The sequence below is a fragment of the Amphibalanus amphitrite genome, unplaced genomic scaffold (genome assembly GCF_019059575.1).
Source record: "Amphibalanus amphitrite isolate SeventyFive unplaced genomic scaffold, NRLGWU_Aamphi_draft 001843F_arrow, whole genome shotgun sequence".
NCBI lineage: Eukaryota > Metazoa > Arthropoda > Thecostraca > Balanomorpha > Balanidae > Amphibalanus > Amphibalanus amphitrite.
This window is the reverse complement of record NW_024883336.1, coordinates 38,023-65,455: the sequence shown is the minus strand read 5'-3', so window position 1 is coordinate 65,455 and position 27,433 is coordinate 38,023. Positions and strand designations below refer to the sequence as shown.

The 27,433-nt window shown below is 47.7% G+C and overlaps 2 protein-coding genes across 8 annotated transcripts; both read right to left on the bottom strand.

The window, feature by feature from the left end:
• Nucleotides 1-13,051: 13,051 nt before the first annotated feature.
• LOC122375451 lies at nucleotides 13,052-17,559 on the bottom strand. Of its 7 annotated transcripts, none has more exons than XR_006255393.1 (3): nucleotides 17,301-17,527; nucleotides 14,878-15,018; nucleotides 13,052-14,296 (listed from the first exon to the last, which is right to left on the bottom strand). XR_006255393.1 is itself a non-coding variant. In XM_043354847.1 (3 exons), exons 2-3 carry the CDS (start codon nucleotides 14,914-14,916, stop codon nucleotides 13,895-13,897), a joined length of 441 nt encoding a protein of 146 aa, XP_043210782.1. In that variant the 5' UTR covers nucleotides 14,917-15,018; nucleotides 17,509-17,559; the 3' UTR covers nucleotides 13,052-13,894. The 7 variants fall into 7 exon arrangements, 6 of the variants coding, with proteins under 6 accessions (XP_043210782.1, XP_043210786.1, XP_043210784.1 ...); XM_043354847.1 differs by having other exon boundaries at nucleotides 17,509-17,559; XM_043354851.1 differs by lacking the exon at nucleotides 17,301-17,527 and adding an exon at nucleotides 17,535-17,548.
• Nucleotides 17,560-20,061: 2,502 nt separating this feature from the next.
• On the bottom strand, nucleotides 20,062-24,507 carry LOC122375450 (uncharacterized protein K02A2.6-like). Its single transcript, XM_043354844.1, has 2 exons — nucleotides 20,305-24,507; nucleotides 20,062-20,148 (listed from the first exon to the last, which is right to left on the bottom strand). Exons 1-2 carry the CDS (start codon nucleotides 24,505-24,507, stop codon nucleotides 20,062-20,064), a joined length of 4,290 nt encoding a protein of 1,429 aa, XP_043210779.1.
• Between the last annotated feature and the right edge of the window lie 2,926 nt (nucleotides 24,508-27,433).

Genomic DNA, 27,433 nt, shown 5'->3' with positions numbered 1-27,433 from the left:
CGACGCATAAAGCAAACTGCTCAAACAACTGTGATCCCGAACAACACAACACAGAGCTCCGAAACGAATGGTTTACAAAAGTCTACGACTGACGACATCGAAACAGTACGTTCATCGGGACTAGTCACATGACTCGCTCAACCCAGCTGGGTTATGGGTACTAATTGCGCTTCAAATTGACCTCTGGCAGCCATTTACTTACGCTAGTTTGATGCATAAAACTGTACATTGAAACTCAAGCGGAAGCACATAGGTCTCCATCAAGGTGGTTATATACATCAGAGCACCTCGCTAAAACGAGCGCGAGCCGCACTGTCCCACTGACAGTTAACACTGAGCCGCGAGTCGTGACAGTCGCACTGCGTCATATGCACGCAGATGTCGCACTCACGGCACCGTTGCTGGCACTGCGCTGCGGGTGGACACGCGCGGTGCAGTAGCTCCACGGTGTGCGGCTCACCGGAGGGATTACCAGTCTCCGACCGGACAGTCCAGGCGGGAAATGCGGTGTCTTCAATCATGACCGCCGTCCCCGTCTCCGCGGAGTGCCGCACGGCGGCGACGCGGCGGCGTCGGATCTTGAGCTGGTGGACACTGGACTCCTGCCAGAGCTACCAGCTTCAGCCCTTCAGCATACTGTCATCAGCAAACTCCAGCAGAGCTCCAATGCAACTGGGAAAATAAAATTTATGCTGTTAAGCTAAATCATGCAAAACATTTCCTTGCACAGGATTCTCTTGCGCAGTTCAGCAAAATCTTCTGTAATATCCATGGCAGTGACAAGAGGACTTGATGCCATTGTAAAAAATATAGGTTCATTGGTTCTCATTTACCCACATCGAGCCTCTATTATTATTATTATTATTATTATTATTCTATAGGCACCATTCATTTGTATATCATGAAGAATGTTGACTACACAATATTTATGCAATAGACTGACATGAAATACGTAGGAATGGCAAGAGAGATGGGTAAATAAGCCAAATAGGTTGCAGGATTTATTGGCACCAAACAGGTCAGAAAGTAGAAGTTCAAACAATCTTACAAACTACACCAGGGAAAGTCTTTGAATTAGGTACAAAATTATGCCACAGAAATAAAAACAATGCAGTTTTGTAGAGCATTTCCCAAAAGATAATTGTGATTCAGCCTTGCCCCTATTCTGAGATTGAATAAATACAAATTATGAGGTGAAAATCACTAAAAAGCAGTTTTTTAGAAAACAGCTTCAATCCATGTTTGCCTGATTTCAAACTCAAGGCAACATCTCATAGCTTTGACAGCATGAAATTTCATTATTGAGGTTACAATTTCCATAATCTTGTCACAAACAGTGCACTTTAATATGGATAACTAAAACCAAATCAGCCAACCTTGTATCTTTATCTGGTGAAACTCAAGAAACCAATAAAGCAAACAATTTCTGTGCAAAACATTTAGGTATTTGACAAATGACAAGCTCAAGCACCAGCCACTGGAGAGGTATGATGGGGTCTCGTAACTTGAACGTTTAGTCTGTAAGAGCATGCCTGACTTAACTGCTTTGAGGCATCACAAAGACCTCCTATTCTTTTTTAACATAAACTTAAACTATCATTACCATGCTATGATGATGAGGTGGCTGGTTTCGGGCGCATGAAAAGTAGCAGCCCTTCTTTCATTCTATTTCCTTGTTTTCACATGCTGCACAAAATGTTTTCTCTTCCACGTTACTTCTGTCATTAAAAAAAAATAATAGGTATCATAATTGCTTCACTTCTTCTTTATATTTCAAGCATTGCTGCTGCAATTCATAACATCTCCCGTTAGTAAACCATTGCCCTATGGCCGCTAAAGTAAATGAGTGGAATGCGCCAGAAATTGTCAAAATCGCGCCAAAATAGCAAACTAAGATGAGAAAAAATAACCGCACCCTTGGAATCTCCAACCATGGGTGTCGATTTATAGGTAAAGGCTCGGTAGGGCGAGCCCTATCAAAAATTAATAATTTTAACATCAACCCTATGGCAAAGCATGGTAAGCACGGCTTTAGTATCCTAAAATTAACCGTTAAAGCCCTACCAATTAACTTGGGAATGTGACGCCCGTGTCTCCAACTACTGACATTTCCAACTAGTACGTTGAACTTCTGGCACAAGTGATGCTATTTTCACAAAATGTAAAAACAGCTCAAATCCTCATCTTATATTGCCATCATAACGCCTAAATAATCAAACCAAAAGTATAGAGGCTTCATCTGTCGCCGTCTTGTTTGTTTTCCGATGGCTGGATGCCGGTTATTTGCCCGGATGTCACAGAGCTATCAGTTTCTGCCAGATCGATAGACGATAGAATAGCGGCTGTGAGGTAGCTTCAATGTTCATCCAGCGTTAAGAACCTCGGCGTAATCATGGATCAGACTCTGTCCTGGGAGCTGCATGCAGAGGTGAAAAAAACCTGCTACTCGCCTGCGTGCGTAGGCGACAGCCATAGGAATAAACAGACAGATTCGAGCATCCCAGTTGATGCATTTAAAGTAGATAACTAGGCCGTTTCCGCTACAATCAGAGCTGTCTTCCCATAGAAGACCACTATGGACCACGGCACAAAAATTTAACAGCGTCATCTCTTTGTAGACAGCTGGGGCTGAAAAATCCCGCCGGTGCGACAGCCGGTGCGTTGTGAAGCACCACAGACAACGCAGGAAAAACGGCGACAGCGCGACAGCTCGTCCCCGCTCGTCGCCGGTTGAGCGGTGGCGGGGACCGGCGCGGCCTTGGCCGCCGACGGAGTAGGGTAGGACCGGGCGACTGGGACGGAGGACGTCACATCTGGACCACAACTGGGGCGAGGTCCATGACCGTCGGTCCCAGAAACTTGGTAGGAGCGTTGATAATTGGTCTTGACTACTGAAGCAAAGACAAGTGAATCAGTGACAACTGACAATCCTTTCGTGAGTTCTGATTGAACTGGATCAGGAAGCCAGGACGAGCTAGGAAGTTGATCAGACCTATAGGTAAGTTTAATGACAGTGATTTATTTTTTGTTATGTAACTACTGAAATGTGGTGATGCGTTGTAATGCCCAGAGGCTGAAATTTGAAAGATCAGTTTGTTTCTAACATTCTAGCCTAGTAGCCTCATTTTTAAATTTACTTTTTAGGCCTCAAAGGTGATGAGAAAACGGCAAAAAATGATACCTACTGTTTCAAGATGACTTGTGAAAAATTGGCGACAGCTAGACATCGCGTAGGTGACAGCTTTTGAGTTTTATTCACCTCTGGCTGCATGTGACTCGTGTTACCAGCCGATGTATAGGCATACTCATTGCTCTTTCACATGCTAAACATATCTTACCACCTGATGTCTTACCTCGCCTGATCGACGCGCTCGTGTTTTCACATATCCGCTATTGTGTACAAGTTTATGGCAGTGCTAACCTGACTGTGATTGCGAAAGTACAAAAAGTGTTTAACCCGCGCGGGGCTGGGGGGGGGGTAAATTTTACCCCCCCTCGCGAATTTTTGCGATATCTCAAAAACGGCGGCGCGCAGCGCCGCCAAACTTTCAGTACCTTTTCTTACATCAATTTGACACGTTCCCTGAAAATTTGAGCGAAATCTGTCGGAAAATTTTTGAGAAATTGACGTTTTAGTGACGTCATGTTCGTCATTTTCGCCTCAAAAACGGCAAAAGTTCAAACACCGCTAACATCTTCATTTTTATAGGAATCAAGACGTAACAAAAAAGGTTATACGTAATTTTACTTTGTCTATCAAATGGCTATCTCGGTTTTTTGAAAATTTTGGATTTTGGCCTAATTTTTTTCAAAAAACTGACTTTTTTGGGAAAATCATTATAAAATCCAAAATTTTGAGTCTATCGAAAAAACCGGAATATATGTCAGAGAAGTGGTCTATGTGCACCTACATACTAAATTTTAGAAGAATCGGTTCAAAAATGTGGGAGTTATTCAAAATTTTATGACGTCACGACACACAAAATTTTTGAAAAATGACTTTTTTGGAAGTTCTAGACCTCGTACGTAAACAAAAATAGCACCATTCGATTCGCCGTGAAAAACTGCATCAGATAGACACCTTTTTAGGCCTTAACAACCAACTTCAAAATTTGACCTCACTTGACCTGACCTTGACCTGACCTCGACCTGAAATTCATCCAGAGGTGGTCCATATCACTTATTGAGTGTGCCTATTGAATTCTATGAGTAAAATGACCCATAAAACATGTGTCGCACATGCCCTTTTCTATATTTTGTTTTTTGGTGACCTGACCTGACCTGACCTGACCTTGACCTTGACCTCTGAATGATATTGTATGCAACGAATATTGTCTTGGTAGCCTAAGAACACGTTTTGGGCGATCAGTCTCAGTCCATGACTCCATTCTTCGGCAACTACGGTGCAAGGCCGATACTTTAGAAACTTGCAATTTGTACCCTTGACCTGACCTTGACCTTGACCTCAAACTTTAAATTAAGTACATGTTTTTAGTAGTTCGTGATGAGAGCTTTCGATTGGCGTTTGAATTTTCCAAATCGGACCGTTAGTTCGGGAGATAACAGGGGGGGGGGTAAAATTTACCCCCCCCCCCCCAGCCCCGCGCGTTCGGCTGGAGACCCCAGCCCCGCGCGGGTTAATCTCGCCGCTAGAGTGCTGTCAGGCCGCCGCAAATACGATCACATATCTGATGTACTTCGCGATTTGGAATGGCTAGATGCTCAACAGTTTGTGAAATTCTCTGACATATGTTTGCTTCATAAGATTTTGACGAGCGGTGAACCATGTGCAATCCGATCTAGTCTTCCATACAATCATGAGACCATCCATCGTACAACTCGACAGTCAGATCACTTGAACCCAGGACGTGCTCATAACAACCATGGAAAGAGACTTTTTACATATCGTGCCGCTAGCCTTTACAACCAATTCGTTATCAGTGAAAACATCCATGTCACTTCAATACGCATGCTTAAACGCCAGGTTCGTGCCGCGATTTACCGTGTGTGATTATCATGTATGACGACGGTCTATGAATAGCCCTGTACTGTGGAATGACCGGATTATGTGAAATAAATAAATAAATAAGGTCTGTGTGGATAGTTGGATGTTTGGTGAGGGGGGGGGGGGGGTGTTGGTGTGAGTGGCTGGAGTGGGTAGGTAGAGGTAGGTTGGCATGATATTAATCATGCACTTTAGGGTCGCTGCGTGGAACATCGAACATACCGGAGTGGGTGCGGCTGTTCGGAATTGCTTTGAGCTAAGTATCATTCTTTACACTGATTCCTTTTGTTTTCTTACGTGCCTTTATTTGTAGCGGCAGAACACATTCAATTAAGAGGGACACTGCCGACTTTTGGTCCCATTCTTTCCATGCAACGCCCATAGGGCTTATGTTAAAATACTAAAATCAAAGGGGGCACGGTGCCCCGGTGCTCTCCCCGTTCCGCCGCCTGTGGCCTCTGTTTGTCTTTCATAGCAAAACAAAATTGATCGAATTGTCGCCGGGTCACGAGTAATCTGTTTCCAGCTCGCCCATTCGCGGAACTCATACATCACATACTTCGGCCACAGTGACGTCGGCAAGATCGTCATCCAGGGACTTTTATTGCACAAGTTGCTGTAAGCGGCTGGGCCGTAGCGTTCCAGTGACGACAAACTAGTGTCATTGGGCCCTAAGGCCGGATGTTAAAACATTGTACTTTTTAGGATATCGATCGGGGCATACGAAACGTCGCGTTATGTGTGGGTATATACAGCATCGGCTCCGATCTTTCTGTCAAGGCTAAAGATCGGAATCAAATTCGAAGTAGTAGTCGATGGGAGCTGACAATCATGACAGGAGTCGGAGTTTGAGTTGATTTTTGAAAGTCCCAGTCGAAGATAAAGCTACCGAGAATCCATCGGCTAGCTACGCAGACCTGCCAGAGCTGCAGAGTCGAAGGCGGAGTCGATCATCGGAATCAACACTTCTGCCCTTAGCCGGAGTTGGAGTTGATTTCTAAAAGCCGGAGTCTGAGTCACATAAAATCATCGACTCTTAAGCCGTGCCTCCTGTTCCATCCCTTGGACACACAAATCCTTCTGAAGGCACCTCGATTCCACTGTTCCGGGCTGGACAGTGGAGGACAGTCAAGATTATCAAACGTGTGTATCAGACGTCCAAGAGAGGTCCATCGTGCGGTGGGGTGACATTAAGCGGGGCTGGGTGGCTTGTCCACGTGACGTGCTCAGCACCGGCGGGGCACCAGGATGCCCGTCCAGACTAACTTCTTCCCTTCTTTCTACCGATCTCCTAGCTCTGAAATGGTCCCATTAGATCAAAGTGACCCTGCCCACCATATCAACAGTAACAATTCTCGTTCCAGTATTATCTGAGTAAAAAATATAGAAATAGGGATCGTGCCTGTTCAGGATTCTAGCCACGACCGTATACTATCGTTCGTGTTCTCTTGTTCTCAGGCCCAGTCATGATCATGTCTGCAACCACACAAAACCAGGCGCTGGTTTGGGAATATGAGATAGGATTATGGTCTTCTGTCGTGTTTTGTGTTTGCATTCAGTAAAAAAAAAAAAACATTTCGAGATATTGGCAGACAGTGCAAACAAAGACGTTCCTTAGATTGTTGGCAACCACATGTCCGGGCATCGTTTGTGCATTGTTTGAGATGCCAGTCGCTGACCATTGATGTTTAGTTGTCAGGCATGGTCCCAATGCAGAGGCAGAGAGAGAGAGAGAGAGAGAGAGAGAGAGAGAGAGAGGGAGAGAGAGAGAGAGAGAAAGAGGGAGAGAGAGAGAGAGAGAGAGAGAGACAGACAGACAGACAGAGAGAGAGAGAGAGAGAGAGAGAGAGAGAGAGAGAGAGAGAGAGAGAGAGAGAGAGAGAGAGAGGGAGAGGGAGAGAGAGAGATCCAATGCTTATTTTTGTGCATTGAATGCCAATCGAATCGTCTCAGACTCTGGGTAATTTGAAGCTCTCGCCTTGTACTTACACTAACGAGGCTAATATGTCACAGCCGGCGTAGTCTGCGTATCTCCCATATTCCAATAACCATAAGCGTAGGAACCATGGGTGCAAGGGTGCAGCTGCACCCACAATATTTCTCCAGTGGGTGCAGACAATGTATTCTGCACCCACAGTAATCTGAATCAAATAACCCTTTTCTCATCAACACTACCTACTTCCCATGCAGCACGGCAAATTCAGGATATGTTGCCCACTATCCATCTTTCGAAGCATTTGCTATTGTGATTGTCTTCAAAACTTACATATGCGCTGAAGAAAAAAGGGAAATGGAGCATGTGATTGAACTGAACACATACCGAACCGATGACCCGCTGTCAAAATTTTTAGCCCGATATCTTCGAAAATGGCTAAGCTGGCCGCTTTTACTTTTTGCGGTAGTCAATATCGACAATATTAACCCTCGCATGTGTGCGGCGTTTTCCAGCTTCTAATGTGTATAGGGGGAAGGGGTCGGTTGGACCCCCCTGCCGTTCGGCCCCTGATCGAGCTAGAGCTTCGCGGAAAAAACGAGGGTGTTGCCCGTGATGAGAGGAGGCCGATGCTACCCAATTTTAAGGTCATAGGTCATTGGTTGACCTTCCAGGTCAGGTCAATATTCCAAAAGTCTGGAAAATCGGGACCTGCTAGAACTGCGTAAAGTGAAGCTGTTATCGGGTTTTTCGGGGTGCTGATCACGAATATCATGTTAGTTTTGATCACAGATGATTTGTTCATGCATTTAGGCCAGATCGGGTCAGGTCAGGTCAGGTCAACCATTAGGCGTCCTACCGGCTATCCATAGTAGGTGTCAACTACCACTGACGGCGTCGTAGCATGTTACGAAGGCACTAAAACTACTTCGTAAACGTTCAATTGGATGCTGCTAAATTCGAAATCAGCCCGAAAAACTACCCTAGATACATGTAAAAGTCGAAAAAGTGAACCGAGGTCATCAAAGGTCAATGACCTGACCTGACCTTCAGGTGACCTTCACAGTTCACACCCACCATGATGAATGGGACGAGCATCATTTCACATGTTTGGACGTCTACAATCACAAAAAGACTGGAAACGCGCGCGCGGATAGGATGTGAGCTGACATACGCCAAATCGCGATTCCGGCCGAACATGGTCTCGAGAATCAGGTCACAGGTCAAAGGTCTTTTAGGTCAGGGTCATGAAATTTTTAGGGTAGGTACCTTTTCGACATGGCACACCCTCAAAGCTCGTAACGAGCCTTCGCTCGGGTGTGGCTCCCTACCCCCCCCCCCGCTTCACCGGCCATGGCTGGATTTCTGCGCCCATGCACCCACAATGTTCCAGCCGTTCCTACGCCCATGCCAATAACCATCCGTGTCATAAAATTATGATGCCGTCCCTTCCCGCCCCGCACTCCAAGCCAGCTCAGCCTCTCAGCAACACAGAGCTCCTTTGTGTTTCTCGAGTTTCGGCGCTTTAGCCGGTTGGCCGGACCCCAAACCTTGATCGACTAATGCTCCTCACCAGCCCGGATCGGATATCCCGCTACTAGTTTCCAGCCGATTTACCCCTTTATATGTCTTCTGGGCCGGAGTGGAACGACAATCATTGGCTTGAACAGCGCAGCCGACAGGAGGGAAACGGCCGTTCCGCTGACGGGCACCCGAAACACGAGGAAAACGGAGGGCGTGTTCAGAATAGTGAACACTTGGAGATTTATGGTGGATGAGAGGATAGGACAAGATGGTAGGCTGTATAAATAGTTTACGTTTTATCAAATGAGTGGTCAGTGCTGTTGCCAACAACCTGTGCAAGAGAAACCACGGTGTACACTTATAACTCATATTTAATGTTACTCTATAATTTCTTGACTTACACTCACCATCAGCTTGTGCAAATTATTTAATTCTCGTTAATTTACAAAAAGAATAGCTCAAACAATGCGCTCTTTGTTGTTTTAACCCGCGCCCAGATGGGGTCTGCCGAGCAACGCGGTCTGATGGGGGGGGGGGCCATTTTGGCCCCCCCCCTCAGATCTCGAGAACAACGCAACATAGCGACAAGCGGTAAACGGTGTTGGATAGCCCCAACGGGGAACTACCTTGTGACCCAATTTCATTGACCTCGGTCAAACCGATGACGTCACAGGTCAGGTCAAAGGTCGAATTTTCACCGTTTGCAGGCATTTCAAGAAATGCGTTGTAAAATCGTGTAAAATGCATTTGATTGAAAATCATCGATGGGGAAATGTTCTTCAAACACATATTTTGCTATTTGAGGTCACTGATACCAGGTCAGGTCACAGAGGTCAGGTCACTGGGGGGTCACAATATGAAAGCGTCGTGTGATACATGTTTTATGGTCCATTTTACATGACAAATGCGATTATGTGGGTCAGACAGACTTTAGGGCCAGCTTAGGTCACGTTTTGGTCAAGGTCAGGTCAAGGTCAGGTCAAGGTCAGGTCAAATTAGGTCAAATTTCAAAGTTGATATTTTTGCATAAAATGGGTATCGATTCGATGCAGCTCGTCACGGGGAGTTCAATGGTGGTCTCCGTTTCGCGCTACGAGGTCTAGAATTGCTAAAAATTGAGTTCAAAAATTTGACGTCATCAATTTTTAACAGTTTTTTCGCTATAACTTGGCCAAAAAAAGAGGTATCGATCTAAAATTTGGTATGTATATCGAAGAGCGCAGGGACTATCACATATATTCCGGTTTTTTCGAAATTCGAAAAAATTTTGGAAATTTTTTGAGTTTTTCTAAAAAAAATCAATTTTTTTTATTTTAGGGGGTCAAAATCCAAAAATTTCGAAAATTCGAGATAGCAGTTTTGTAGCGCCGTCTTTTCTCTACACAACCACATAAAGAACTTTAAAATTGCTTGTTAACTGTAGAATTGGTGAGCGTTTCAAGATGTCATGTTTTTTGCTCATTTTTACTCGAACATGACCTCAGTTTGACCTCAATAACTCCTGACCTGAAGTGACCTGTGACTTGAAATTTTGTGTGAAGGTGTCAAATTGATGTCCGGTAAGGTACCCAAAATTTGGCGGCGCTGCGCTCCGCCGTTTTCTCGCTATTTAAGAAAAACCACAGGGGGGGGGGCCAAAACGGCCCCCCCCCCCCATCAGGGCGCGGGTTAAGATTTTCAAAATCATTAGCTACATTGGTATTCCCCTGCATGTCAGCTACATAAATAACTTCTAATTAGTTTGTGAATCCCCTCGCCTCCTGAAATGTTGCTTTCATTTACTTATGTGCCTGCAAATACATCGCATGACATTTGAGCGCAATATACATCTGTTATGGCTTGCTGTCAGCCTCTCAAGAAATACAAGACAGACGCGGCTCCACGCTGCCGAACTTTTGGGCATGGTACACGATAAGAATGCATTGCTGTCCTCTGCTGTGGATTTATTGCATCTGAATCATGCGGAACAGTTTGGTAGGCTGCCGCACCCTAAGTAACTGGGATGTACGTTTGCAACAAAGCGGAATTGATGAGGATCCACTAGGGATTGCTTGCGCTAGTTCTTTTTGTGTTTTTATGATTCAAAGGTAATAAACTTCTAATTTGCTTATTCATACAATTGATAATTTAAACCAAAACTGAAAGTTTTTTATCAGCAGACCAATTCAAAGTATTAAAAAAGGTAAGCTCTGGCTGAATTTCTGACAGGATGGAGAAACGTCCGCATAATCATTCAATCAATTCACTATTTGCCTTCAACTTTTACAGAGCACACCATTGCATGACATATTGATCAGAAATAGTGATCACATATTCCATCAATGACAAAAGAGTGAATTATTTTTCACGTGAGGTTAGCTCTTCACTCATGAAAGTGGAGCTATTGCACCATGCGACGACAAAGTTGACGCTGATGATATACACCTTCCTGTCCGTCTCGCTACAGTTGTTGATCATTGTTGTGTAAAGTCCATCGGCTTGTGGCACGGTATGACATACTGCTTATTGCTTTGCTATCAAGGCGGCGATATAGGCAGCGGTTTAGTTTACTCTCAAAGAATTACAGCGGAGGCGCTCGGCAACAGCCATAACCAAGATTGTAGTGAAGCTAATGGGGGAATCTAATAGTTGCGTTAGTTTTATCGGATTTTGAACAATGCAATGAGAGGATCAATCATCCCTCCATTCAAGAAAGGGAAATACATACTACCACGATGCCCACCTTTTTTAATCAGGGAAAGCTTTGGGATAATTCATATAACACATACTGATTATTTTGCAAAGAATGCCGTGGTAGCTTTCTTACTCGCTCATTTTTAGCACTGAACAAAACTATTTGTCATTGTATTTTTTTGTTTTTAGATTGGATCTATAAACATCTTAACATCGTCACCTTTTTATCAGATTATCTTTGCATCAGACCTTGGCAAAAGTCTCGTTTCAGTGCAGATTCACGGCGCCGCATAACTCTCCCATCTCAAGTGTCTATCCTGATTCCTTTTGGACGACTAAACACACTCGTAATTCGACAAGTAATTCACTCGTAATTCGACAGGCATTGCCTTTTTGTTTCGCCTCGTCCTCAATTCTGGATAAGGTGCCGATTTGGGAATTGCATTTATTCCGATAAAAATATGATTACTGCTTAAAAGTGTCGTATCTAAGAGGCAAACAAATCAAATAACTCTGTCTCTGCTATGCAGTTGTACAAATTTGATGGGAAACAGTGTCATACCAGGTGTCAGAATATAGCAGAAAACTGAACACATGCATGGGAAGTATACTAGCCGTTTTCACGACGGGCTATCCGGCGAATGCACCTGATTGGACCAAATACGCACCTAATTTCTTTTACAGCAAATATCTTCATTTTATGAATTCATTTCAGTGTTTTAATCGATGATGCTCTCTGATTATAATATGACAAAACAGGCATATAAGCAATTAGTGCAACCCTAGCTGATAACTGCTAAGAGACACACTGAAGCTGATTTGACTAAATCTGCACCGAATCTGTACCAGATGTGCACCAAATGTGTACCAGATGGCCGTCGTGAAAACGGCTACTGTATACCTACTGACAACGGTGTCAACTGTCAGTATATACAGTATGTACTATACAGGTAATAGGGATACTGTCCATAGCTGTTTTAATTTCGTGTGCAGTGGTGGCCCGTGATCCATAATGATCCATTATGATCCATAATGCAATTCGTGAAATGCTTCACCATTGCTTCGTTATTGATCTGTAACATTTACCTATTCGTGATTGATTCAAGGCCTCGTGCTGTGATCTGTGATCGATTTGTGATTCGTGCCTGGATGTCCGGATACTTATCCATTTAGAAGTCACGTCACGCACAACGTAAAAGGCCAGCGGAGGAATCCTGGCGTTCATAGGCACGTGACGTTGGGGAATAATTTAGCTAACGATTATCGGTCTCTGCATAGATATAAAGACTAGATAGGGCACCCCCATGTCGGGAGCGACTCGCGAATACGTAGCAGCGGCCGCCATGTTGGTGAGGGCGAGAATCTGCGGCGCTGTGTAAACACTATGGGAGGAGGGGGGTGTTTGGGACAGATTTTGTGGTATTTTTCGACCGAAAAGTGTTTATCTTTTTTACCTATGGCATTCTTTGGAATGAGTAGATTGTGAAACAAGGGCAGAAACATGTGTATTTATAGTAATGTAATTACAGCAGCCCTAGACATATAGCCCTGAAGACGCTGATAAAGGATAAGCCAGGGTGAACGGAGTGAACTCCAGCCGTTCGCCCCTCGACGGAGCAAGAACGGAAAAAAATAGGTATGCTGTCCGCGATGTGAGTAAACCAGTGATACCAAATTTCAGGGTACTAGGTCAACGGGTGAGCTCAGAGGTCAGGTCAAACACTGGAAATCGAACCAGTAAAGTCACTGGAGTTTGAGATCTTTCGCTATAAAATCGACCAAAACGCGTGAACTGTCGGCGAAATGGGTTACATCATTCCCAATCAACCTCATCTCGAAATCTAGCGAACCGGGTCACATAAGGTCATACAAGGTCAGCGACCTTAGATGACCTCGGATGGCCTTGACACATGGCGGGTCATGTGAAGTGTATTTATGGGCGCCGATCTCGAATCCCGTGTCAATCTTACTTTAAAAAATGATTTGCGGGCACAAATCCGCAAACATAATTAAGGATTACGAATAAAATGAGCAAGATGCTCCGAAAACTGCCCATATGAAGCGCAGCCTTGACCTCGAGGCAAATGCACGTTATCTAGACATCAACACTAAAAAAACGCATGTAAAATGCATAAACATGCACTAGAAGGCAAGGAAATTCACCCGGATGCGGCAAATCGCAAAATCCGCTTATTTTAGCCGAACATGACCTGACCCGAGCTCCGATGACCCATTCCTCACTTTGAATCAATCCGCGCCCCCTACAGGCACCGACATCGCCCTTGCAGACAGCACCGACGATAGTCGCACAGGCACGTGGCGAGCTAGTGTAACTGTAGCCGCGCCTTCAGCCACGAACACCAGTTTGTGCCGGATCAGCCAGCCACGGAGCAGAGACGGCCGGCAACGAATCGGCAATTAACAGTGCTACATATCGACACGGTCACAAGAGGCGAGGCGTTAACCCAGCGCCCACTGCATTGGTCGCCAGTGGACCCACTCAGTCACTAAGCAATCATCGACAAAATACGTCTTTTATCGGCCAGACATTGATCTGTTCATTAATATGAAGTGTCCATCCAAATCCACGCTATCCGCCACACAGCAGCTATCGACGGTAGATACCCACTCCAGCGGCAGCTGGCCGCGACTCACTGACACCGGCTAGAGACAGCTGACCGCTGAAATCACCAACACTTCGGCAGGGTATGAGCGGGTCTCAGTCAGATCCCAGGCATGTAACCCGTCCCCACCTTAGCTCATCTGGCAGAGATGATGAAGAGGTGGTAAAGCTGTGTCATGTCGTCCGGCTGGATGTCGCTCACCAGGGCCTCCTGACAGGTGCTACAGCTGACAGAGTCGAGCGCCTTCTTCACCACGAACCCTGCGATGTAGGTGACGATGTTGCCCACCAGACGACAGCCCAGGCTGGAAGTCGTGCTCCGTGATGATGTGGAGTGCCGTGGCACCGTTGTCTGAGGTGGTGGAGGCCGAGGTAGTAAGGCTGGCTCCCCGTCCGCTGGTCGTGTGACCGACTGCCAGGATGCTGGTCGGGTCGAGGGCTGCCACTTTCCCTGTGCTGCCGGGCCGGACGCCACAGCGGTGGAGCAGGTGCCGGAATATCCCGCAGAACTGTGCGGCACTGGGGTTGTTCCAGCCACCTGGAAGGTTCGATTAGTATCAATAAAATATGGCTAATAGTGTTTAGTGCTAACATACGCCAGGCACAAGTGTTGTATTTGTTGTTAACACATTGTTGACACACACGCACACGCACACACACACGCACACACACACACACACACACACACACATGTTGGCAATGGTAAAGCAGTCTCCGGGCATTTGGTAATAATTTTTTGCACTTATTCTGGTTTTAGTGACTGATGGGCCTTTACCCACGCATGACTGGAGGGTGGGGCTCTACAGAGCCCCTCTCCTGTTTTCTGCAATAAAATATTTACATTTATATATTGAAAAAATTAAAATATATATTTGTTGCAATATTTCTAAACCACTAGACGTGTCAATACGAAACTTGCAGTACCTTCGGCTGCATCAATCTGAAACATTTTATAGAAATAAAAATTGTGTAGCTACCATAGGTCGGCCGTAAATGACGTCAGAGTGATCAGTGAAGTCATATTCTGCCAATTTTGATGCAAGAAATTGAACTACAGCAATTGCTCTCGGTGACAGATAACCTGTAACAATATAAAAATCAAGAGTCTGTAGCTTTTACTTGCCAATGCAGGGTGATCTCTTGACTCTTGAGCCTCATCCCTGGTTTGTCAGCAATCAAATCCTGCACATCTATTTGGCATCTTGATTCTTGAGAGACTGAGAGGCAAATTTCAATTTCAAAAGATACTAGTCTTTAAAGCTGAAACATATTAACAGTTAGTCAGATCAAAACAAGGCCTGTAGCATACAAGTGTAGGATACTGGATTTGCACACAGTACACACTACAAAATACACATAGCAAACAGTGAGATTACAGTCATGGAAAAGCATCAGGTTTTTAAAATAATAGTTTACACAGACTTAAATACAAGAATTTAACCCGCGCCCTGCTGGGGGGGGGTGTTTGAACACCCCCCCCCCCCTGTGGTTTTTCGCGAATATCTCAAAAACGGCGGCGCGGAGCGCCGCCGTTTTTGGTACACCTTACCACACATCAATTCTACACATGTTGTGAAAATTTCAGACCAAGGTCATTCAAGGTCAGGTCACCAGGTCACTTGAAGTGACCTCACCTCATAAAAACTTTCAATGTCTGTCATAGCTACACCGAGTGACCGATCGCTTTGAAACTTTCAGCGATTGCTAAGAGCAATAGCATGTACAAAGTGTATATCTCAGAATTTTGATATCGATGACCTAAGGTCAGGTCAATTTTGCGACCTCCCCATTATAAGTCAATGGGAGAAAATTGAAATGCGCCTCTTTTGGATGAAAGACATTATAAACACTCCCAAACACCGAATTACAAGTGGTTTAGACACACTGAACTTGAAAATGGTGTCCGTGACCCTTGTTTATGCCCTGAGGTCATCTTAGGTCACGAATGGTATCTAACAGTTTTTCGCAAATAACTTTTGATAGAGGCATGCTAGAGCGATGAAAACGCCTTAGATGTGTTCAGCTCGACGATACGGATCGACTGATATGCAACATGACCCTTTCCGGTCAGGTCATGACCTTGACCTGAGGTCAAATTTTCAAGTTGACCTTTCAAGGTCAAGACATAGTTCATTCGATGCGTCTTGACGAGAGGAACACGATGCCGGTAAAAGTAAGCTCGTACAAGGCTTGGGTCAAAAGTTATTGCAGAAAAACTGTTTTCGAAAAAATCGGCTATTTTTGCAGTTTTTGCCCCCTGCAGGCAAAACCGTTGACGTTAGGTCAAATCTGAGAGAATTACTCAGAAAGGGCGTTAATAGGGCTATCGAATGCGCTTTTCCGCGGCGCTGTAGCTCTATTGGTTCCCGAGTTATGCGTTGGCTTCTTGGAAATTTTCGACATTCGACCTGGAAATCGGCGAAATTTTGCCTTCAATGACCTCTGTTGACCTGACCTTTGACCTGACCAAAAAATTGACCGAAGTGATTTCGTCATTATTTTTTACGCTCTTTCGAACGCCGCCTTCCGCGTATCGCTACGTGGCCCAGGAGCCGAGTTACAAGGGGGGGTGTTCAAACACCCCCCCCCAGCAGGGCGTGGAAATCCAGGACCCCCAGCAGGGCGCGGGTTAAATGAGCTTCAAATAAAATGAGAAGTGGAGTGAAGTACCTAACAAATAAGGGTATCCATAAATCTGGTGCCACCGTCGGCACATATGAGGTTGGTAGGTTGTAGGTGGGTAGGTTGTAGGTATGGAGGTTGTATGTAGGTTGAGGTTTGTAGGTTGTAGGTTAGTTAGGTTAGTAGGTAAGGTTAGGTCAAGTAAGATTATGATTTTTATCTTCCTTGGACTTCATATTTACTTGTTAGCACTTAGCATTGATGGTAACACCAGATTTACTAATACCCTATTTACTGATACTGATAACAGGTGAGCCAAAAGAGCATGAAGTGTAGTTTAAGCTTTACAATGTGAAAACTAATTAGGTAATGACAATCTGAGTTTAGGTGCTCCAACTAACTCACATTTTTACGTCACCCCTGTGCTGTTCATTATTGGGATCAAATGTGCGACACGGTTCACTGGTGCAGATATCACGACGTCTGGCATTTTCACTATCTATCAGTTCTGGTTGAGGGTGAGCGTGGTATGCCACTGCACTCTGAACCCAGAGCGGATAAGAGCCCCCGAGGCATCTGGCATAGTGCATGGATTTTTCGTTTGGCACTGAACTACTATTTAATACTAACTGATGACATTAAGTAAAGTACTTATTTAAGACCTATAATCATAAAACCTTCTTACTTCATAAATATTGTCCATTGAAGGCAACAGTAGAAAGTGAGCAGGCAAAGCAAGTGTAGGTAATGAGTCTGCTTTCCGCTGCCAATGTTCTGGTACCTATCTAGGTAAGCTTTCTTTGTGAAAAATCATATGACTGATGCTCTATCCATGAAGAATAATTAAAGGATTGTGGTGAGCACAAAAAAAAACATGGGAACTGAATTAAATCTAAAACAGGCATGCCAAGCAAATCTACCTTTGGTGCCGCCTATCCTTCATCAGCGTCAACAGCGCAACATGTCTAAGGCTAACGTAGCCAAATTACAATAGATAAGCATATTTCAGCACTTGTTCCACAATCTACACATTCCAAAGAATGCCGTGAGCAAAAAAGATTAGCACTTTTCGGTCGAAAAATACCACAAAATCAGTCTCAAATACCCCCCTCCTCCCGTAGTGTTTACACAGCGCCGCAGATTCCCGCCCTCACAAACATGGCGGCCAGTCGCACGCACTAAAACACTGCCAATGTCCCATCTAGTCTTTTATATCTATGGGTCTCTGTCCGGTCTATGTGTGATCACATGCTGCATGTTAAAAGCTAAGGCATGGCAGAAAGGTGTCCGAATTGAAAACATTGGAATAGCGCTATAAACAACGCACGAAACACAAATCACGATTCAACTACAATCATAACGTTTCACACTCAAAACGTGTCCAAATTAGCTAAAAGCTTGAGCGAAGGTAGCCCAAAAATAGCCAAAACAATGTGTACAAATAAAACACGTCCAAGCCGCACTTTAAGTGCACTTAAACAAGCAGTGAAAGGCACGCAGAGTGCGACACCTGAAACCGTCGGTATTTTTCGGGCACCAGGTCGCTCACCGATCACAATCCTGAGGAGCTTCTAACCTTCCATTAAATCGCTTACCCTCGAAAGCTGTAAAATATTGGAGCACTTGATCGGTCGTTAAATCTTATAAAGAGCTTTATAAACGTATGAAAGGAAAATATTTAACGGATAGCTAAGCATTTGGAGTTCCATGCTTGATGTTGAGTTGAAAATGTAAAGTATTTGACCTGTTTTACCTGGTTCCTATCTGGCGCCGAATATTAATTTTCGTCGTTTAATTACAGTAGCACGCATACTTGCATTATATCGGTAGGTATGTACCGTAAATATAAAATTGGTGTTTTCACAGCCACCTACGCATATAGCGTACGCATAAAGCGCATATAGGGGAGTAAATATACCCGAGACTTCGTCCCTAGGTGCTACGATCGCACTGCAACTCTTTACACGAGTTATAATGAGGTGATTTACTGTTTCTCATCTGCAAACAACCTTTCGCAACTGTACACCACCAGATATTTGTCATTGTTCCGGAACGGTAAACCACTGCATAGACTAGGAGAGTTTCCCCATATTATACAACAGCATATTGCCATTATGAACATTGAACAATGAGTTGAGCAGAGTTTTACCTTCGGCTTCCCACAGAAAACAATGGAGTCGAAGTGGGTAACTAGCAATTACATTTATTAGCAGTTACAATTAATGACTAGTCATTACTTTAGTCAGTCGTCACCATAGAGTGACGACTGTGGCTAGCTGTTACATTACTGGCGATGACAATAGCTAGCACTTACACTGATAAGCAGTAACTATGGCTACCAACGGCAGTGATAAGCAGTGACTATGACTAGCATTGCAGTCGCAGATAGTAGCTGGTCGCAGATAGTAGATAGTAGACAGTAGATAGTAGATAGTAGCTAGTAGTGGGTGTGACAGGTGACTAAGTATTAGCACGAACTGTTGTGCTTCTGAAAAGAGTTGAAATTAGTTGAAATGTTTTGAAATGAGTTGAAATGAGTTGAAAAGAAATTGAAATGAGTTACAAAAATATTTCCCGGTCGGGTCTCGGCACTTGACTAATTATTTCCGAAGCCTGTGTTACAACATAAAAAACGAATAAAGAAGACATTCTGTTATGGGATTATGGACATAGACATTATCCCTCGGTGATCACCCCATAGTCAGTATTATTACGAATTAAAGGTTATTCATGCGTTGTATGACTCGCTTTATAAATAGATAAATGGGGATTGTTACGATCCAGTTTCATCAGCCCGTCGGACTCATTATGACATTATAAACACCTTAATTCGTGATCATAAACCAAACATATTCAGTGCGGCTCATGAAGCCATTTCAGCTGATTAAGCCTACTTTGGTACAATTTTCACATAATGAGGCGCAGCATCAGATGCTTTCTTGCAGAGACTGCAAATAGCTCTGTGAGAAAATCACGGTCGCCGTGAGGTGCGACCCGCGCTGCCGAGGTGCATGATCGAGCTGAACGCGGCCTGTGTCGCCGCCATGGTGGCACAAGGCTCGTAACACCACGCAGCGGCAGCGAGGACCAAGTCCAGCTGGCCTTGGCCGAGGCCGGCGCCGTGATGAAACCTCCCCACCCGCACGCACCGGCGAGGCGGCAAGGTGTGGAAATCTACGCACAAGCAGTGCCCGACCCTCGGGACAGAGCGGTGGCGAAACCGGGTCAGCGTGGGACGACACAGCCCACGTCGCACCTACAGCTGTGCCGCGCGGCGTGCGCGCTCTCTTCCACATTAACATTATGCAGTTGATTGTATTAATTGCACGGCCTTGGATCGGAACAGGTTTATATCTTTGTAGCACTGTATAACATATGATTGGCGCCGCGTGACGCACGCGTTTCTTCGACGTTTAAAATATGTAGTTTATTGTATTTATGTCGTAAGCACTGTATTGGATTGCAACAGTTCTTATTCTTTTGCCTGGAATACGGATCATATGATTTATTGTCTGTTGATAATGGATTACGACGTATTCAACGATAGATACGTGCGTAATAACCTATTGCAGGACCGACATCTACAGACTGCAGGTTGTACATTGTAGTGTATTGCACCACCCACGCGATATATACAGTCCGGTTAAAAGGAAGAACTCAAAACGCGCACGGCACAGACCGTCACCATCCGTGACCACCGTCGCCAACCGACTGCCCCGCCGGCCGGCCTACGGACACGTCACTCGCCCTCAGCGCCACCCCCACAACCTGCAGTTAACAGAACTGCCGCTAGGTGACACTGGCACACTCGTACGGTACGGAACGAAAGAGGGACACCAGTCCGTAACAGAACACCACATTCTTCCCCCCTGGAAAAAGTTACAGTCTATTTGGCGCACGTCTCGTACGCTGGGACCTCCTCACCGGCTGCGTCCCGGAGTTCACTCTCGCGCCCGGCTGGAGAGCAGGTTCGACCGCCACCAGCCCGGCACCGCTCGCTGCCTCGCGCGGCGACAGCAGTACGCAAGCGTCTTGTTGCTCTGCCTGACGCTCCGTCGCCGGAGGTGGTGACGCCTCCCGCTCCCGATCGTCCTCTGCGTCTTCCGGTGACACAGCCACGCCGTCCTCCGCGGGACCCCGGCTGGCCTCGGTGTGCCGCCGGCCGACCCCCAGTGACACAGCCTGTCCGTCCTCCAGTGGCACGCCGTCCTCCGCGTGCCGCCAGTCGTCGGCCTCCAGCCGCTCCCCGCGGCGAGGCACAGACGTCGGAGACACCGCACTCCGCTGACCAGCCCCCGGCTGGCCGCTCTGATCCACGTGCAGCTCAGCCTGAGACTGCTGCGGCGCCCGAGCTGTCGTCAGCCGCTCTGCGTGGATCCGGGAGCCGTCATCTAGCCTGTAGCTGACTGGTCCCAGGCGAGACTCCACCCGTCTCGGCTCGGAGTACCGTGGCCGTCCCTTCTTGGGACGCGGCACCAGCCGGCACCGGACCCAGTCGCCAACCTGGAACCGTGGTGTCTCAGCTGCACGCCGCTCGTCAGCGTACCTCTTCTGCTTCTTCTGCCTCTTCTGCACTCTGTCTCGCAGCTCACGATCTTGCGGTTCTTCCGTGGGAAGAGCCGCCGCGTGCAGACGTGTCCTCAGCTTCCGTCCGTGCAGAAGCTCGGCTGGACTCAGCCCCGTCGTGGCGTGAGGCGTGCTCCTGTACGTCTGCAGAAACTTCTGCAGATAACACGCTCGATCTTCGCCGCTCCGGTCCGCCGCCTGGAGAGCACTTTTCACTGTGCGATTCGCACGCTCCACCGCACCTGACCCGGCAGGGTGGTACGGCGTGACCCGGATGTGGCGCGTGCCGACACTCCTCAGGTAGTCTGCGAACGCTGCTGAGGTGAAGTGTGTCCCGTTGTCGGACACCAGCTCCTTCGGGTAACCTTCTCGAGATGCTAGCGTCTCGAGAAACTGCACCACCGCCTCCGTGCTGGGTTCTGTGCAGAAGCCGACTTCTATCCATTTGGAAAAGTAGTCTACCAGCACTACCGCGTATCGGTGCTGGCGGCGCGCTTCCATTGGACCGATAAAATCCACGCCCACCTTCTCCCATGCCGCTCCTGGCAGCGGCACAGGGTTTAGCGGCGCACTGCGAGTCCGAGCCGACTTGTCCACGTCAGCACACACGTCGCAGTTTCTCACCGCCTCTTCTATGTCCGTGTCCATCTTGGGCCACCAGTAGATGTCACGAGCCCGCTGCTTAGTTCGGACGATCCCTTGATGTCCTTCGTGGGCCAAGGACACCATCCTCGTCCGCAGCGCCGCCGGCACGATCACCCGCTGACCGCGGACGACCAGGTCTCCCACTAGGCTGAGCTCCTCTCGGCAGTTGTAGAAGGGCTGTAGCTCTGCCGGGCAGTCGCGGCGCCGTCGCGGCCACCGCCGTGGGATCTGCTGCACCAGCGGGCACAGCACTGGGTCAGTCTGTGTCGCCTCCAGCAGCTCGTCCCGCCGCACTGCTCCGAGCTGGGCAGTCACTGCCGCCACCGCCACGACATCATCATCCAGTTCGCCTTCCTCTGCGCCTGGCAGTCGTGAGAGGCCATCAGCTGGGTTGTCACCGCCTCTGACATGCTCCACGGTGAAGTCGTATGCCATGAGACGTGACGCCCACCGTGCCACCCGTAGGCCGGCTCGGCCCACCCCCGGTGACGTCATCAGCGTTTGGAGAGCCGCGTGATCGACTCGTAGGCAAAACGGCCTACCCCAGAGATACTTCCGCCACTTTTCCACGGCCCACACACATGCCAGGGCCTCTCTCTCCGTGACATTGTATCTTCTTTGAGCCGGGGTGAGACTGCATGACGCAAAACTCACCACTCTCTCTCCCTCAGGGTGAGCCTGAGAGAGCACGGCCCCCAGTCCCACGTCACTGGCGTCTGTGGTGACCCGGGTCGGCAGCGTCGGGTCGTACATGGCCAGCGCTCTGCTTTCCAGGATCCGCTGCCGGACGCCGTCCATCACCGCCTGAAGTTCGCCAGTCCACTGGAAGGGTGGCGCCCCCTTCCTCAGCAGGCACCGCAGTGGCTCCACTAGGGTGCTGTACGCCGGCACGAATCGGCTGTAGAAGCCGAACAGGCCAAGCATGGCCTGCAGGTCCTTCAGGCTAGCAGGTGCTCGCAGTTCTCGGAGAGCCTTGATGCGGTCTGGGTTCACTGCCACCCCCTGCTTGGAGATGATGAACCCCAGAAACTCCACTTGCTCTCTCCTCAGCTTGCACTTCTCGATGTTGAGCGTGATCTGGTGCTCCCTGAGCCTCTTCAGCACAGCCGTCAGTCGCCTCTCGTGCTGGTTGGAGGTCGCAGCGTAGATGATGACGTCATCTAGGTACACCTGCACTCCTTCCAGACCACGTAGGATGGCTTCCATCACCTTCTGGAACGCCTGTGGCAGACTCTTCAGCCCATAGGGACACCTCCTGTACCTCATCAGTCCCTGATGGGTGATGAACGTCGTCAGCGACCTTGAATCCGGATGTAGATCCAGCTGATGGTATGCTGACTTCATGTCAAGGCTGCTGAAGATGGTTGCACCCTGAAGCTGCTCCAACATGTCCTGCATGTCGGGGAGTGGATGTCCGCTGGCTTCCACCGCCTTGTTGACCTCTCGAAGATCCACACACAGCCTCAGTTTCCCGTTCCGCCGTCTGGACACCACTATGGGTGAGATCCATGGGGATGCGTCGACTGGTTCGATGACTCCAGCCTGTTGCAACTTCAACAGATGATCCCGCACCTCTTCCCTCACGGCGTACGGTAGAGGTCTCAGCCGCTGCTGTACTGGGTTGACCTCGGTCTTCAGTTTCACCCTGTGCACGAACCCAGTGAGACTCGGCAGCTCCTCTGGCATCTGCTCCTGGATAGCACACACAGTCGCCCCGTGAATCACGGACAACTTCAGCTTCTCCTGCAGATCCCTGCCCAGCAGGGGCACGCCAGCGTCTACCACATACAGTGAAACTTGGGAGCTGTTGCCGTTCTCCGCCTGCACCGTCACCTGCACCACCCCCTGCACTAGCAGCGATGACCCTCCGTAGGCCTCCAGGCGCACTGCAGTGGGCAGGAGGGGCAGATGGCGGAACTGCTTCCTGTAGACGGACAACGGCAGGATGCTCACGGCCGAGCCAGTGTCAGCCAGCATCCGCAGTGGCTGCTGGTCCACCCGCAGCTCGGTCCACAGGTTCTTCCGGTCGTCATCCGTCACGGCCAGCACTTCAACGGTCCTTACTGGCTTCCTCTTGGTCTGCTTCGTCTTCTTAGGTGGTTCCTTGCAGAATCTGGCGTAGTGGCCCTTCTGCTGGCAGTTGTGGCATCTTCTCCAACGAGCTGGACAGCAGGGATCAGCAGTCCGGTGTGGACCGCCACAGTTGCAGCACGGCGAGACCCCCTTCCTAGGAGCAGTAGTCACTGCAGCTATCTCCAGCTGAGCCGGGGAAGAGGTTGATGCACGTGTAGCTCCACCTCCACCCACCAGCCGCTGTCGCTCAGCAGCCACCTCCAGCTCCTCAGCCACCTCGAGGATGCGCAACACAGTCAGAGCTGGCTCCCGACACAGCCGCTCCCTCAACCTGTCGTCCCTGCAGCCCTCGATGAACTGCTCACAGGTCAGCTGCTCCTGGAGATCGCCGAAGGCGCACCTGGAACTCAGGTCCTGCAGCTCAGTGAGGTACACCGCTGGAGACCTGTCCAGCTGGTAACACCGCCGGAACAGCATTCTCTCGGAATGAGTCGCTCGTGTCTCCGGAAACAGCCGCTGAAACACTGCAGAGATCGCAGCCACCGGGTCGACTGCTGCAGTCGGTTGTCCTTCCTCCTTGACGCCATCTTCCTCCTGCGCCGGAATCGCCGCCTCCTGCGCTCCCGGTGCCACGCCCTGCGCCGGTTTCGCCGCCGCGAAATAGAGACGCCGCGCCTCCTGTCCCACACAGTGTAATAGGAGGGCCTCTCGTCGCTGAACAGTCCACTCGTCCCAACCACTCGCCACGGCGAAAATCCTGAACTCGCCAAGCCACTGGGACCAGGGCGTGGTCGGCCGTCCTGGCGCCACTAGAAATGGCGCTGGCGCACGCAAACAGTCCATCGCGGCGATCACTGTTATCACTCAGCGCAGAAGGATCTCGTCCTCGTCGCCACTGTAGTGTATTGCACCACCCACGCGATATATACAGTCCGGTTAAAAGGAAGAACTCAAAACGCGCACGGCACAGACCGTCACCATCCGTGACCACCGTCGCCAACCGACTGCCCCGCCGGCCGGCCTACGGACACGTCACTCGCCCTCAGCGCCACCCCCACAACCTGCAGTTAACAGAACTGCCGCTAGGTGACACTGGCACACTCGTACGGTACGGAACGAAAGAGGGACACCAGTCCGTAACAGAACACCACATACATACAGTACAGTACTTCAGAGTGAGATATGCATTAGGTCTCTGGTGTATGTCACGGAATGTTCAGTATCTTACGTGGTTTCACGGGTTTATCCTAAACAGAAAACATACCTAATGCAAGTTGTATCATTTGACGGTTGTATTAGGTTTAAAAAATGGCAATGTACCATTACGATAAACGATACGGGCCTTCTGGTACAATAAACAATGATGGTGTACCGGGTCGCATTGTTTATTGTGATGATTGTAACTGCTAACAAAATTGTGATCTTAGGTATATCAAGTGGGACCTTTATCATATCTGGTGTTCTGTATGTAGCGCTGTCGTTTTATCGCTTCGTGAGTTACTAGCACTTGTTTCGCATATGATTCAGTTCACGAATAAGAAAGGATTCTTTCGGCCACACATGTAGTTATAGGTATATGTTTGGTCAGGTCAGGTGTGTTATTTGTATATGTTTTACCGCGGACCTTCGGATACTGTGAAAGTGCGCGGGTCGTGACGTCACCCTGCGTGTGACGGTATAAATACGCGCGCGTGGCGTAGGTCGGGGCTCGGCTCTCGGCTCTGGATCGCTCCTGCTCACGCTCGCTGGCACTCGCCCGACTCGACTCGGCCGGGGCAGTGCTTTTGCTCGACCTCGCCACGCTGCGATGTGAGTACCGGTGGGTCGCCGGTCCAGTCAGGACCTGTTGTGCCCGAGTGACGCAGTAGTGTTTTCGTCACTGCGTGTGTAGCGGGTAACATTGCGCCTGTCTGTCTATTGCCTAGTAACTGTGCTTTTGCTGTACTTAATCTAATCTCATGTCTATAATAGCCTGTAATGTAATATAACTGTTCCAATTGGCAAAGCAAATTCTTTGTAGTTGGTAACAGAGAGAGAGAGAGAGAGCACTTTATTAACAGACACGAAGTCCATAACAAAAAGGGGTGTTCAACAGTCACCCCGGTCCATGGTAGCGTCTACCATCCATATAACGCTCGAGACCACACCCTCCTAATAGATGAAGAGCATTTTAGGTCATTGTTGTACAATGCAGATATTATACGATTTTCAGACATGGATAAGCGTGACATAAAGTTATATACAGCTTTGCGATACAGTGCATCATAACCATCTATATGCTCTTGAGCAAACATATCAGAAGCACTACAGAACCGTTCGTAGCCGAAAAACATCCTAGCGGCGTTGTTAAAACAGACCTTGAACTTTCTCAGATCAGACAAGTGATAAGAATGCCACAAGTGTACATAGCTGACATTTGAGCAGTAAGCATTGTAAAGACACTTCTTCACACTGTGCGTGCACATCGCAAATTTGCGGATGAGCGAGTTGGCTCTACAGCACAATGCTCGATATTGCTGGCGGATTTCTAGATCATCTGCTCTGGAGAAATCATTAGACACTTGATACCCAAGATATTTATACGTACTAACAAAACTCAGCATATGTCCACAGAGCAATATTGTAGGTATATGCATACCACCGAATCTCTTTGGAAGCATGGCCATACAGACTGTCTTAGTGGAGTTAAACAAAATATCATGGTCTTTCGCATACCTCTCACATATGTGCAGCATTTGCTGCAGGCCAAAGGGAGTCGGAGAAAGTAAGACCATATCGTCTGCATAATACAGATGATTTACGCTACCAAGATAATGACACCCATAACCACATCGATTAAGCATATCGGAGAGGTCATCAGTATATACATTGAACAAAAATGGAGACAAAATACCACCTTGTCTGACACCATTTGACACATTGAAACCCGCCGATACAGAACTTCCCCATCGTACATGAAAACGTTGAGACTTATACCAGAACGCTATAAGTTTTACCAGTCGGGAGTTCATACCTCTACACAGCAACTTATCCAACAATTTCCAATGATTAACACGGTCAAATGCTTTACTAGCATCCAAATAGCAAATGAACACCGGACTATCATTGCGCAAATAATAATCTGTGATCTCCTTTAGAGCATATATCGCCATATCAGTTGAGTGACGCTCCTTGAATCCAAATTGGTGGTGACCAGTACTAAGTTGTACAGAAGAGCGGTTGAGAATAATTCTCTCCAAAATCTTAGAACATACACTGGCAATTGCAATCGGTCTGTAGTTGTTTTTCTCAGTTAGTTTTCCATTTTTATCCTTCACAATGGGTACCAAAACAACCTTAGTTAATGCAGGTGGCAAAAACTCATGTCTAACCATCAGCGTGAGACACAGGGACAAATGCACAGCACATAAATTACCAGCATATTTGAAATGTTCAGCACAAAGATGATCATTGCCGCCTGAACGGCCTGAGGACAACTCCTTAATGGCTTTAGTCACTTCACATACTGAAAAAGGAAGCAATTCACAGTCATCTAATGAAAGCTTATGCAATACAGACACCTTACAACTAGGATTGTCAACACTGTTCAATATCCCAGAGAAATGTTCTTTCCACATATCGGCAATATTCGACTCGCCCGTAACACCATTAATCGAGGGAGCTAGAGGAGGACTACAGTTCAGTCTCCTTACTTCCTTCCAAAACACAGCCATGCTACAAGGAGCCCGCACGAGCTTGTCTGCTAAAGATTTGGCACGAAGCTCTTTCT

Bases quoted from the DNA above. Each gene is read 5' to 3' on its own strand.
- LOC122375451 (XM_043354847.1), bottom strand. From the start codon at position 14,916: ATGAGGCTCAAGAGTCAAGAGATCACCCTGCATTGGCAA. The intron at 14,297-14,877 runs GTAAAAGCTACA...CGAACCTTCCAG, and splicing joins AGATCACCCTGCATTGGCAA to GTGGCTGGAACAACCCCAGT.
- LOC122375450 (XM_043354844.1), bottom strand. From the start codon at position 24,507: ATGGACTGTTTGCGTGCGCCAGCGCCATTTCTAGTGGCGCCAGGACGG. The intron at 20,149-20,304 runs GTGAGGAGGTCC...TGTTAACTGCAG, and splicing joins TGAACTCCGGGACGCAGCCG to GTTGTGGGGGTGGCGCTGAG.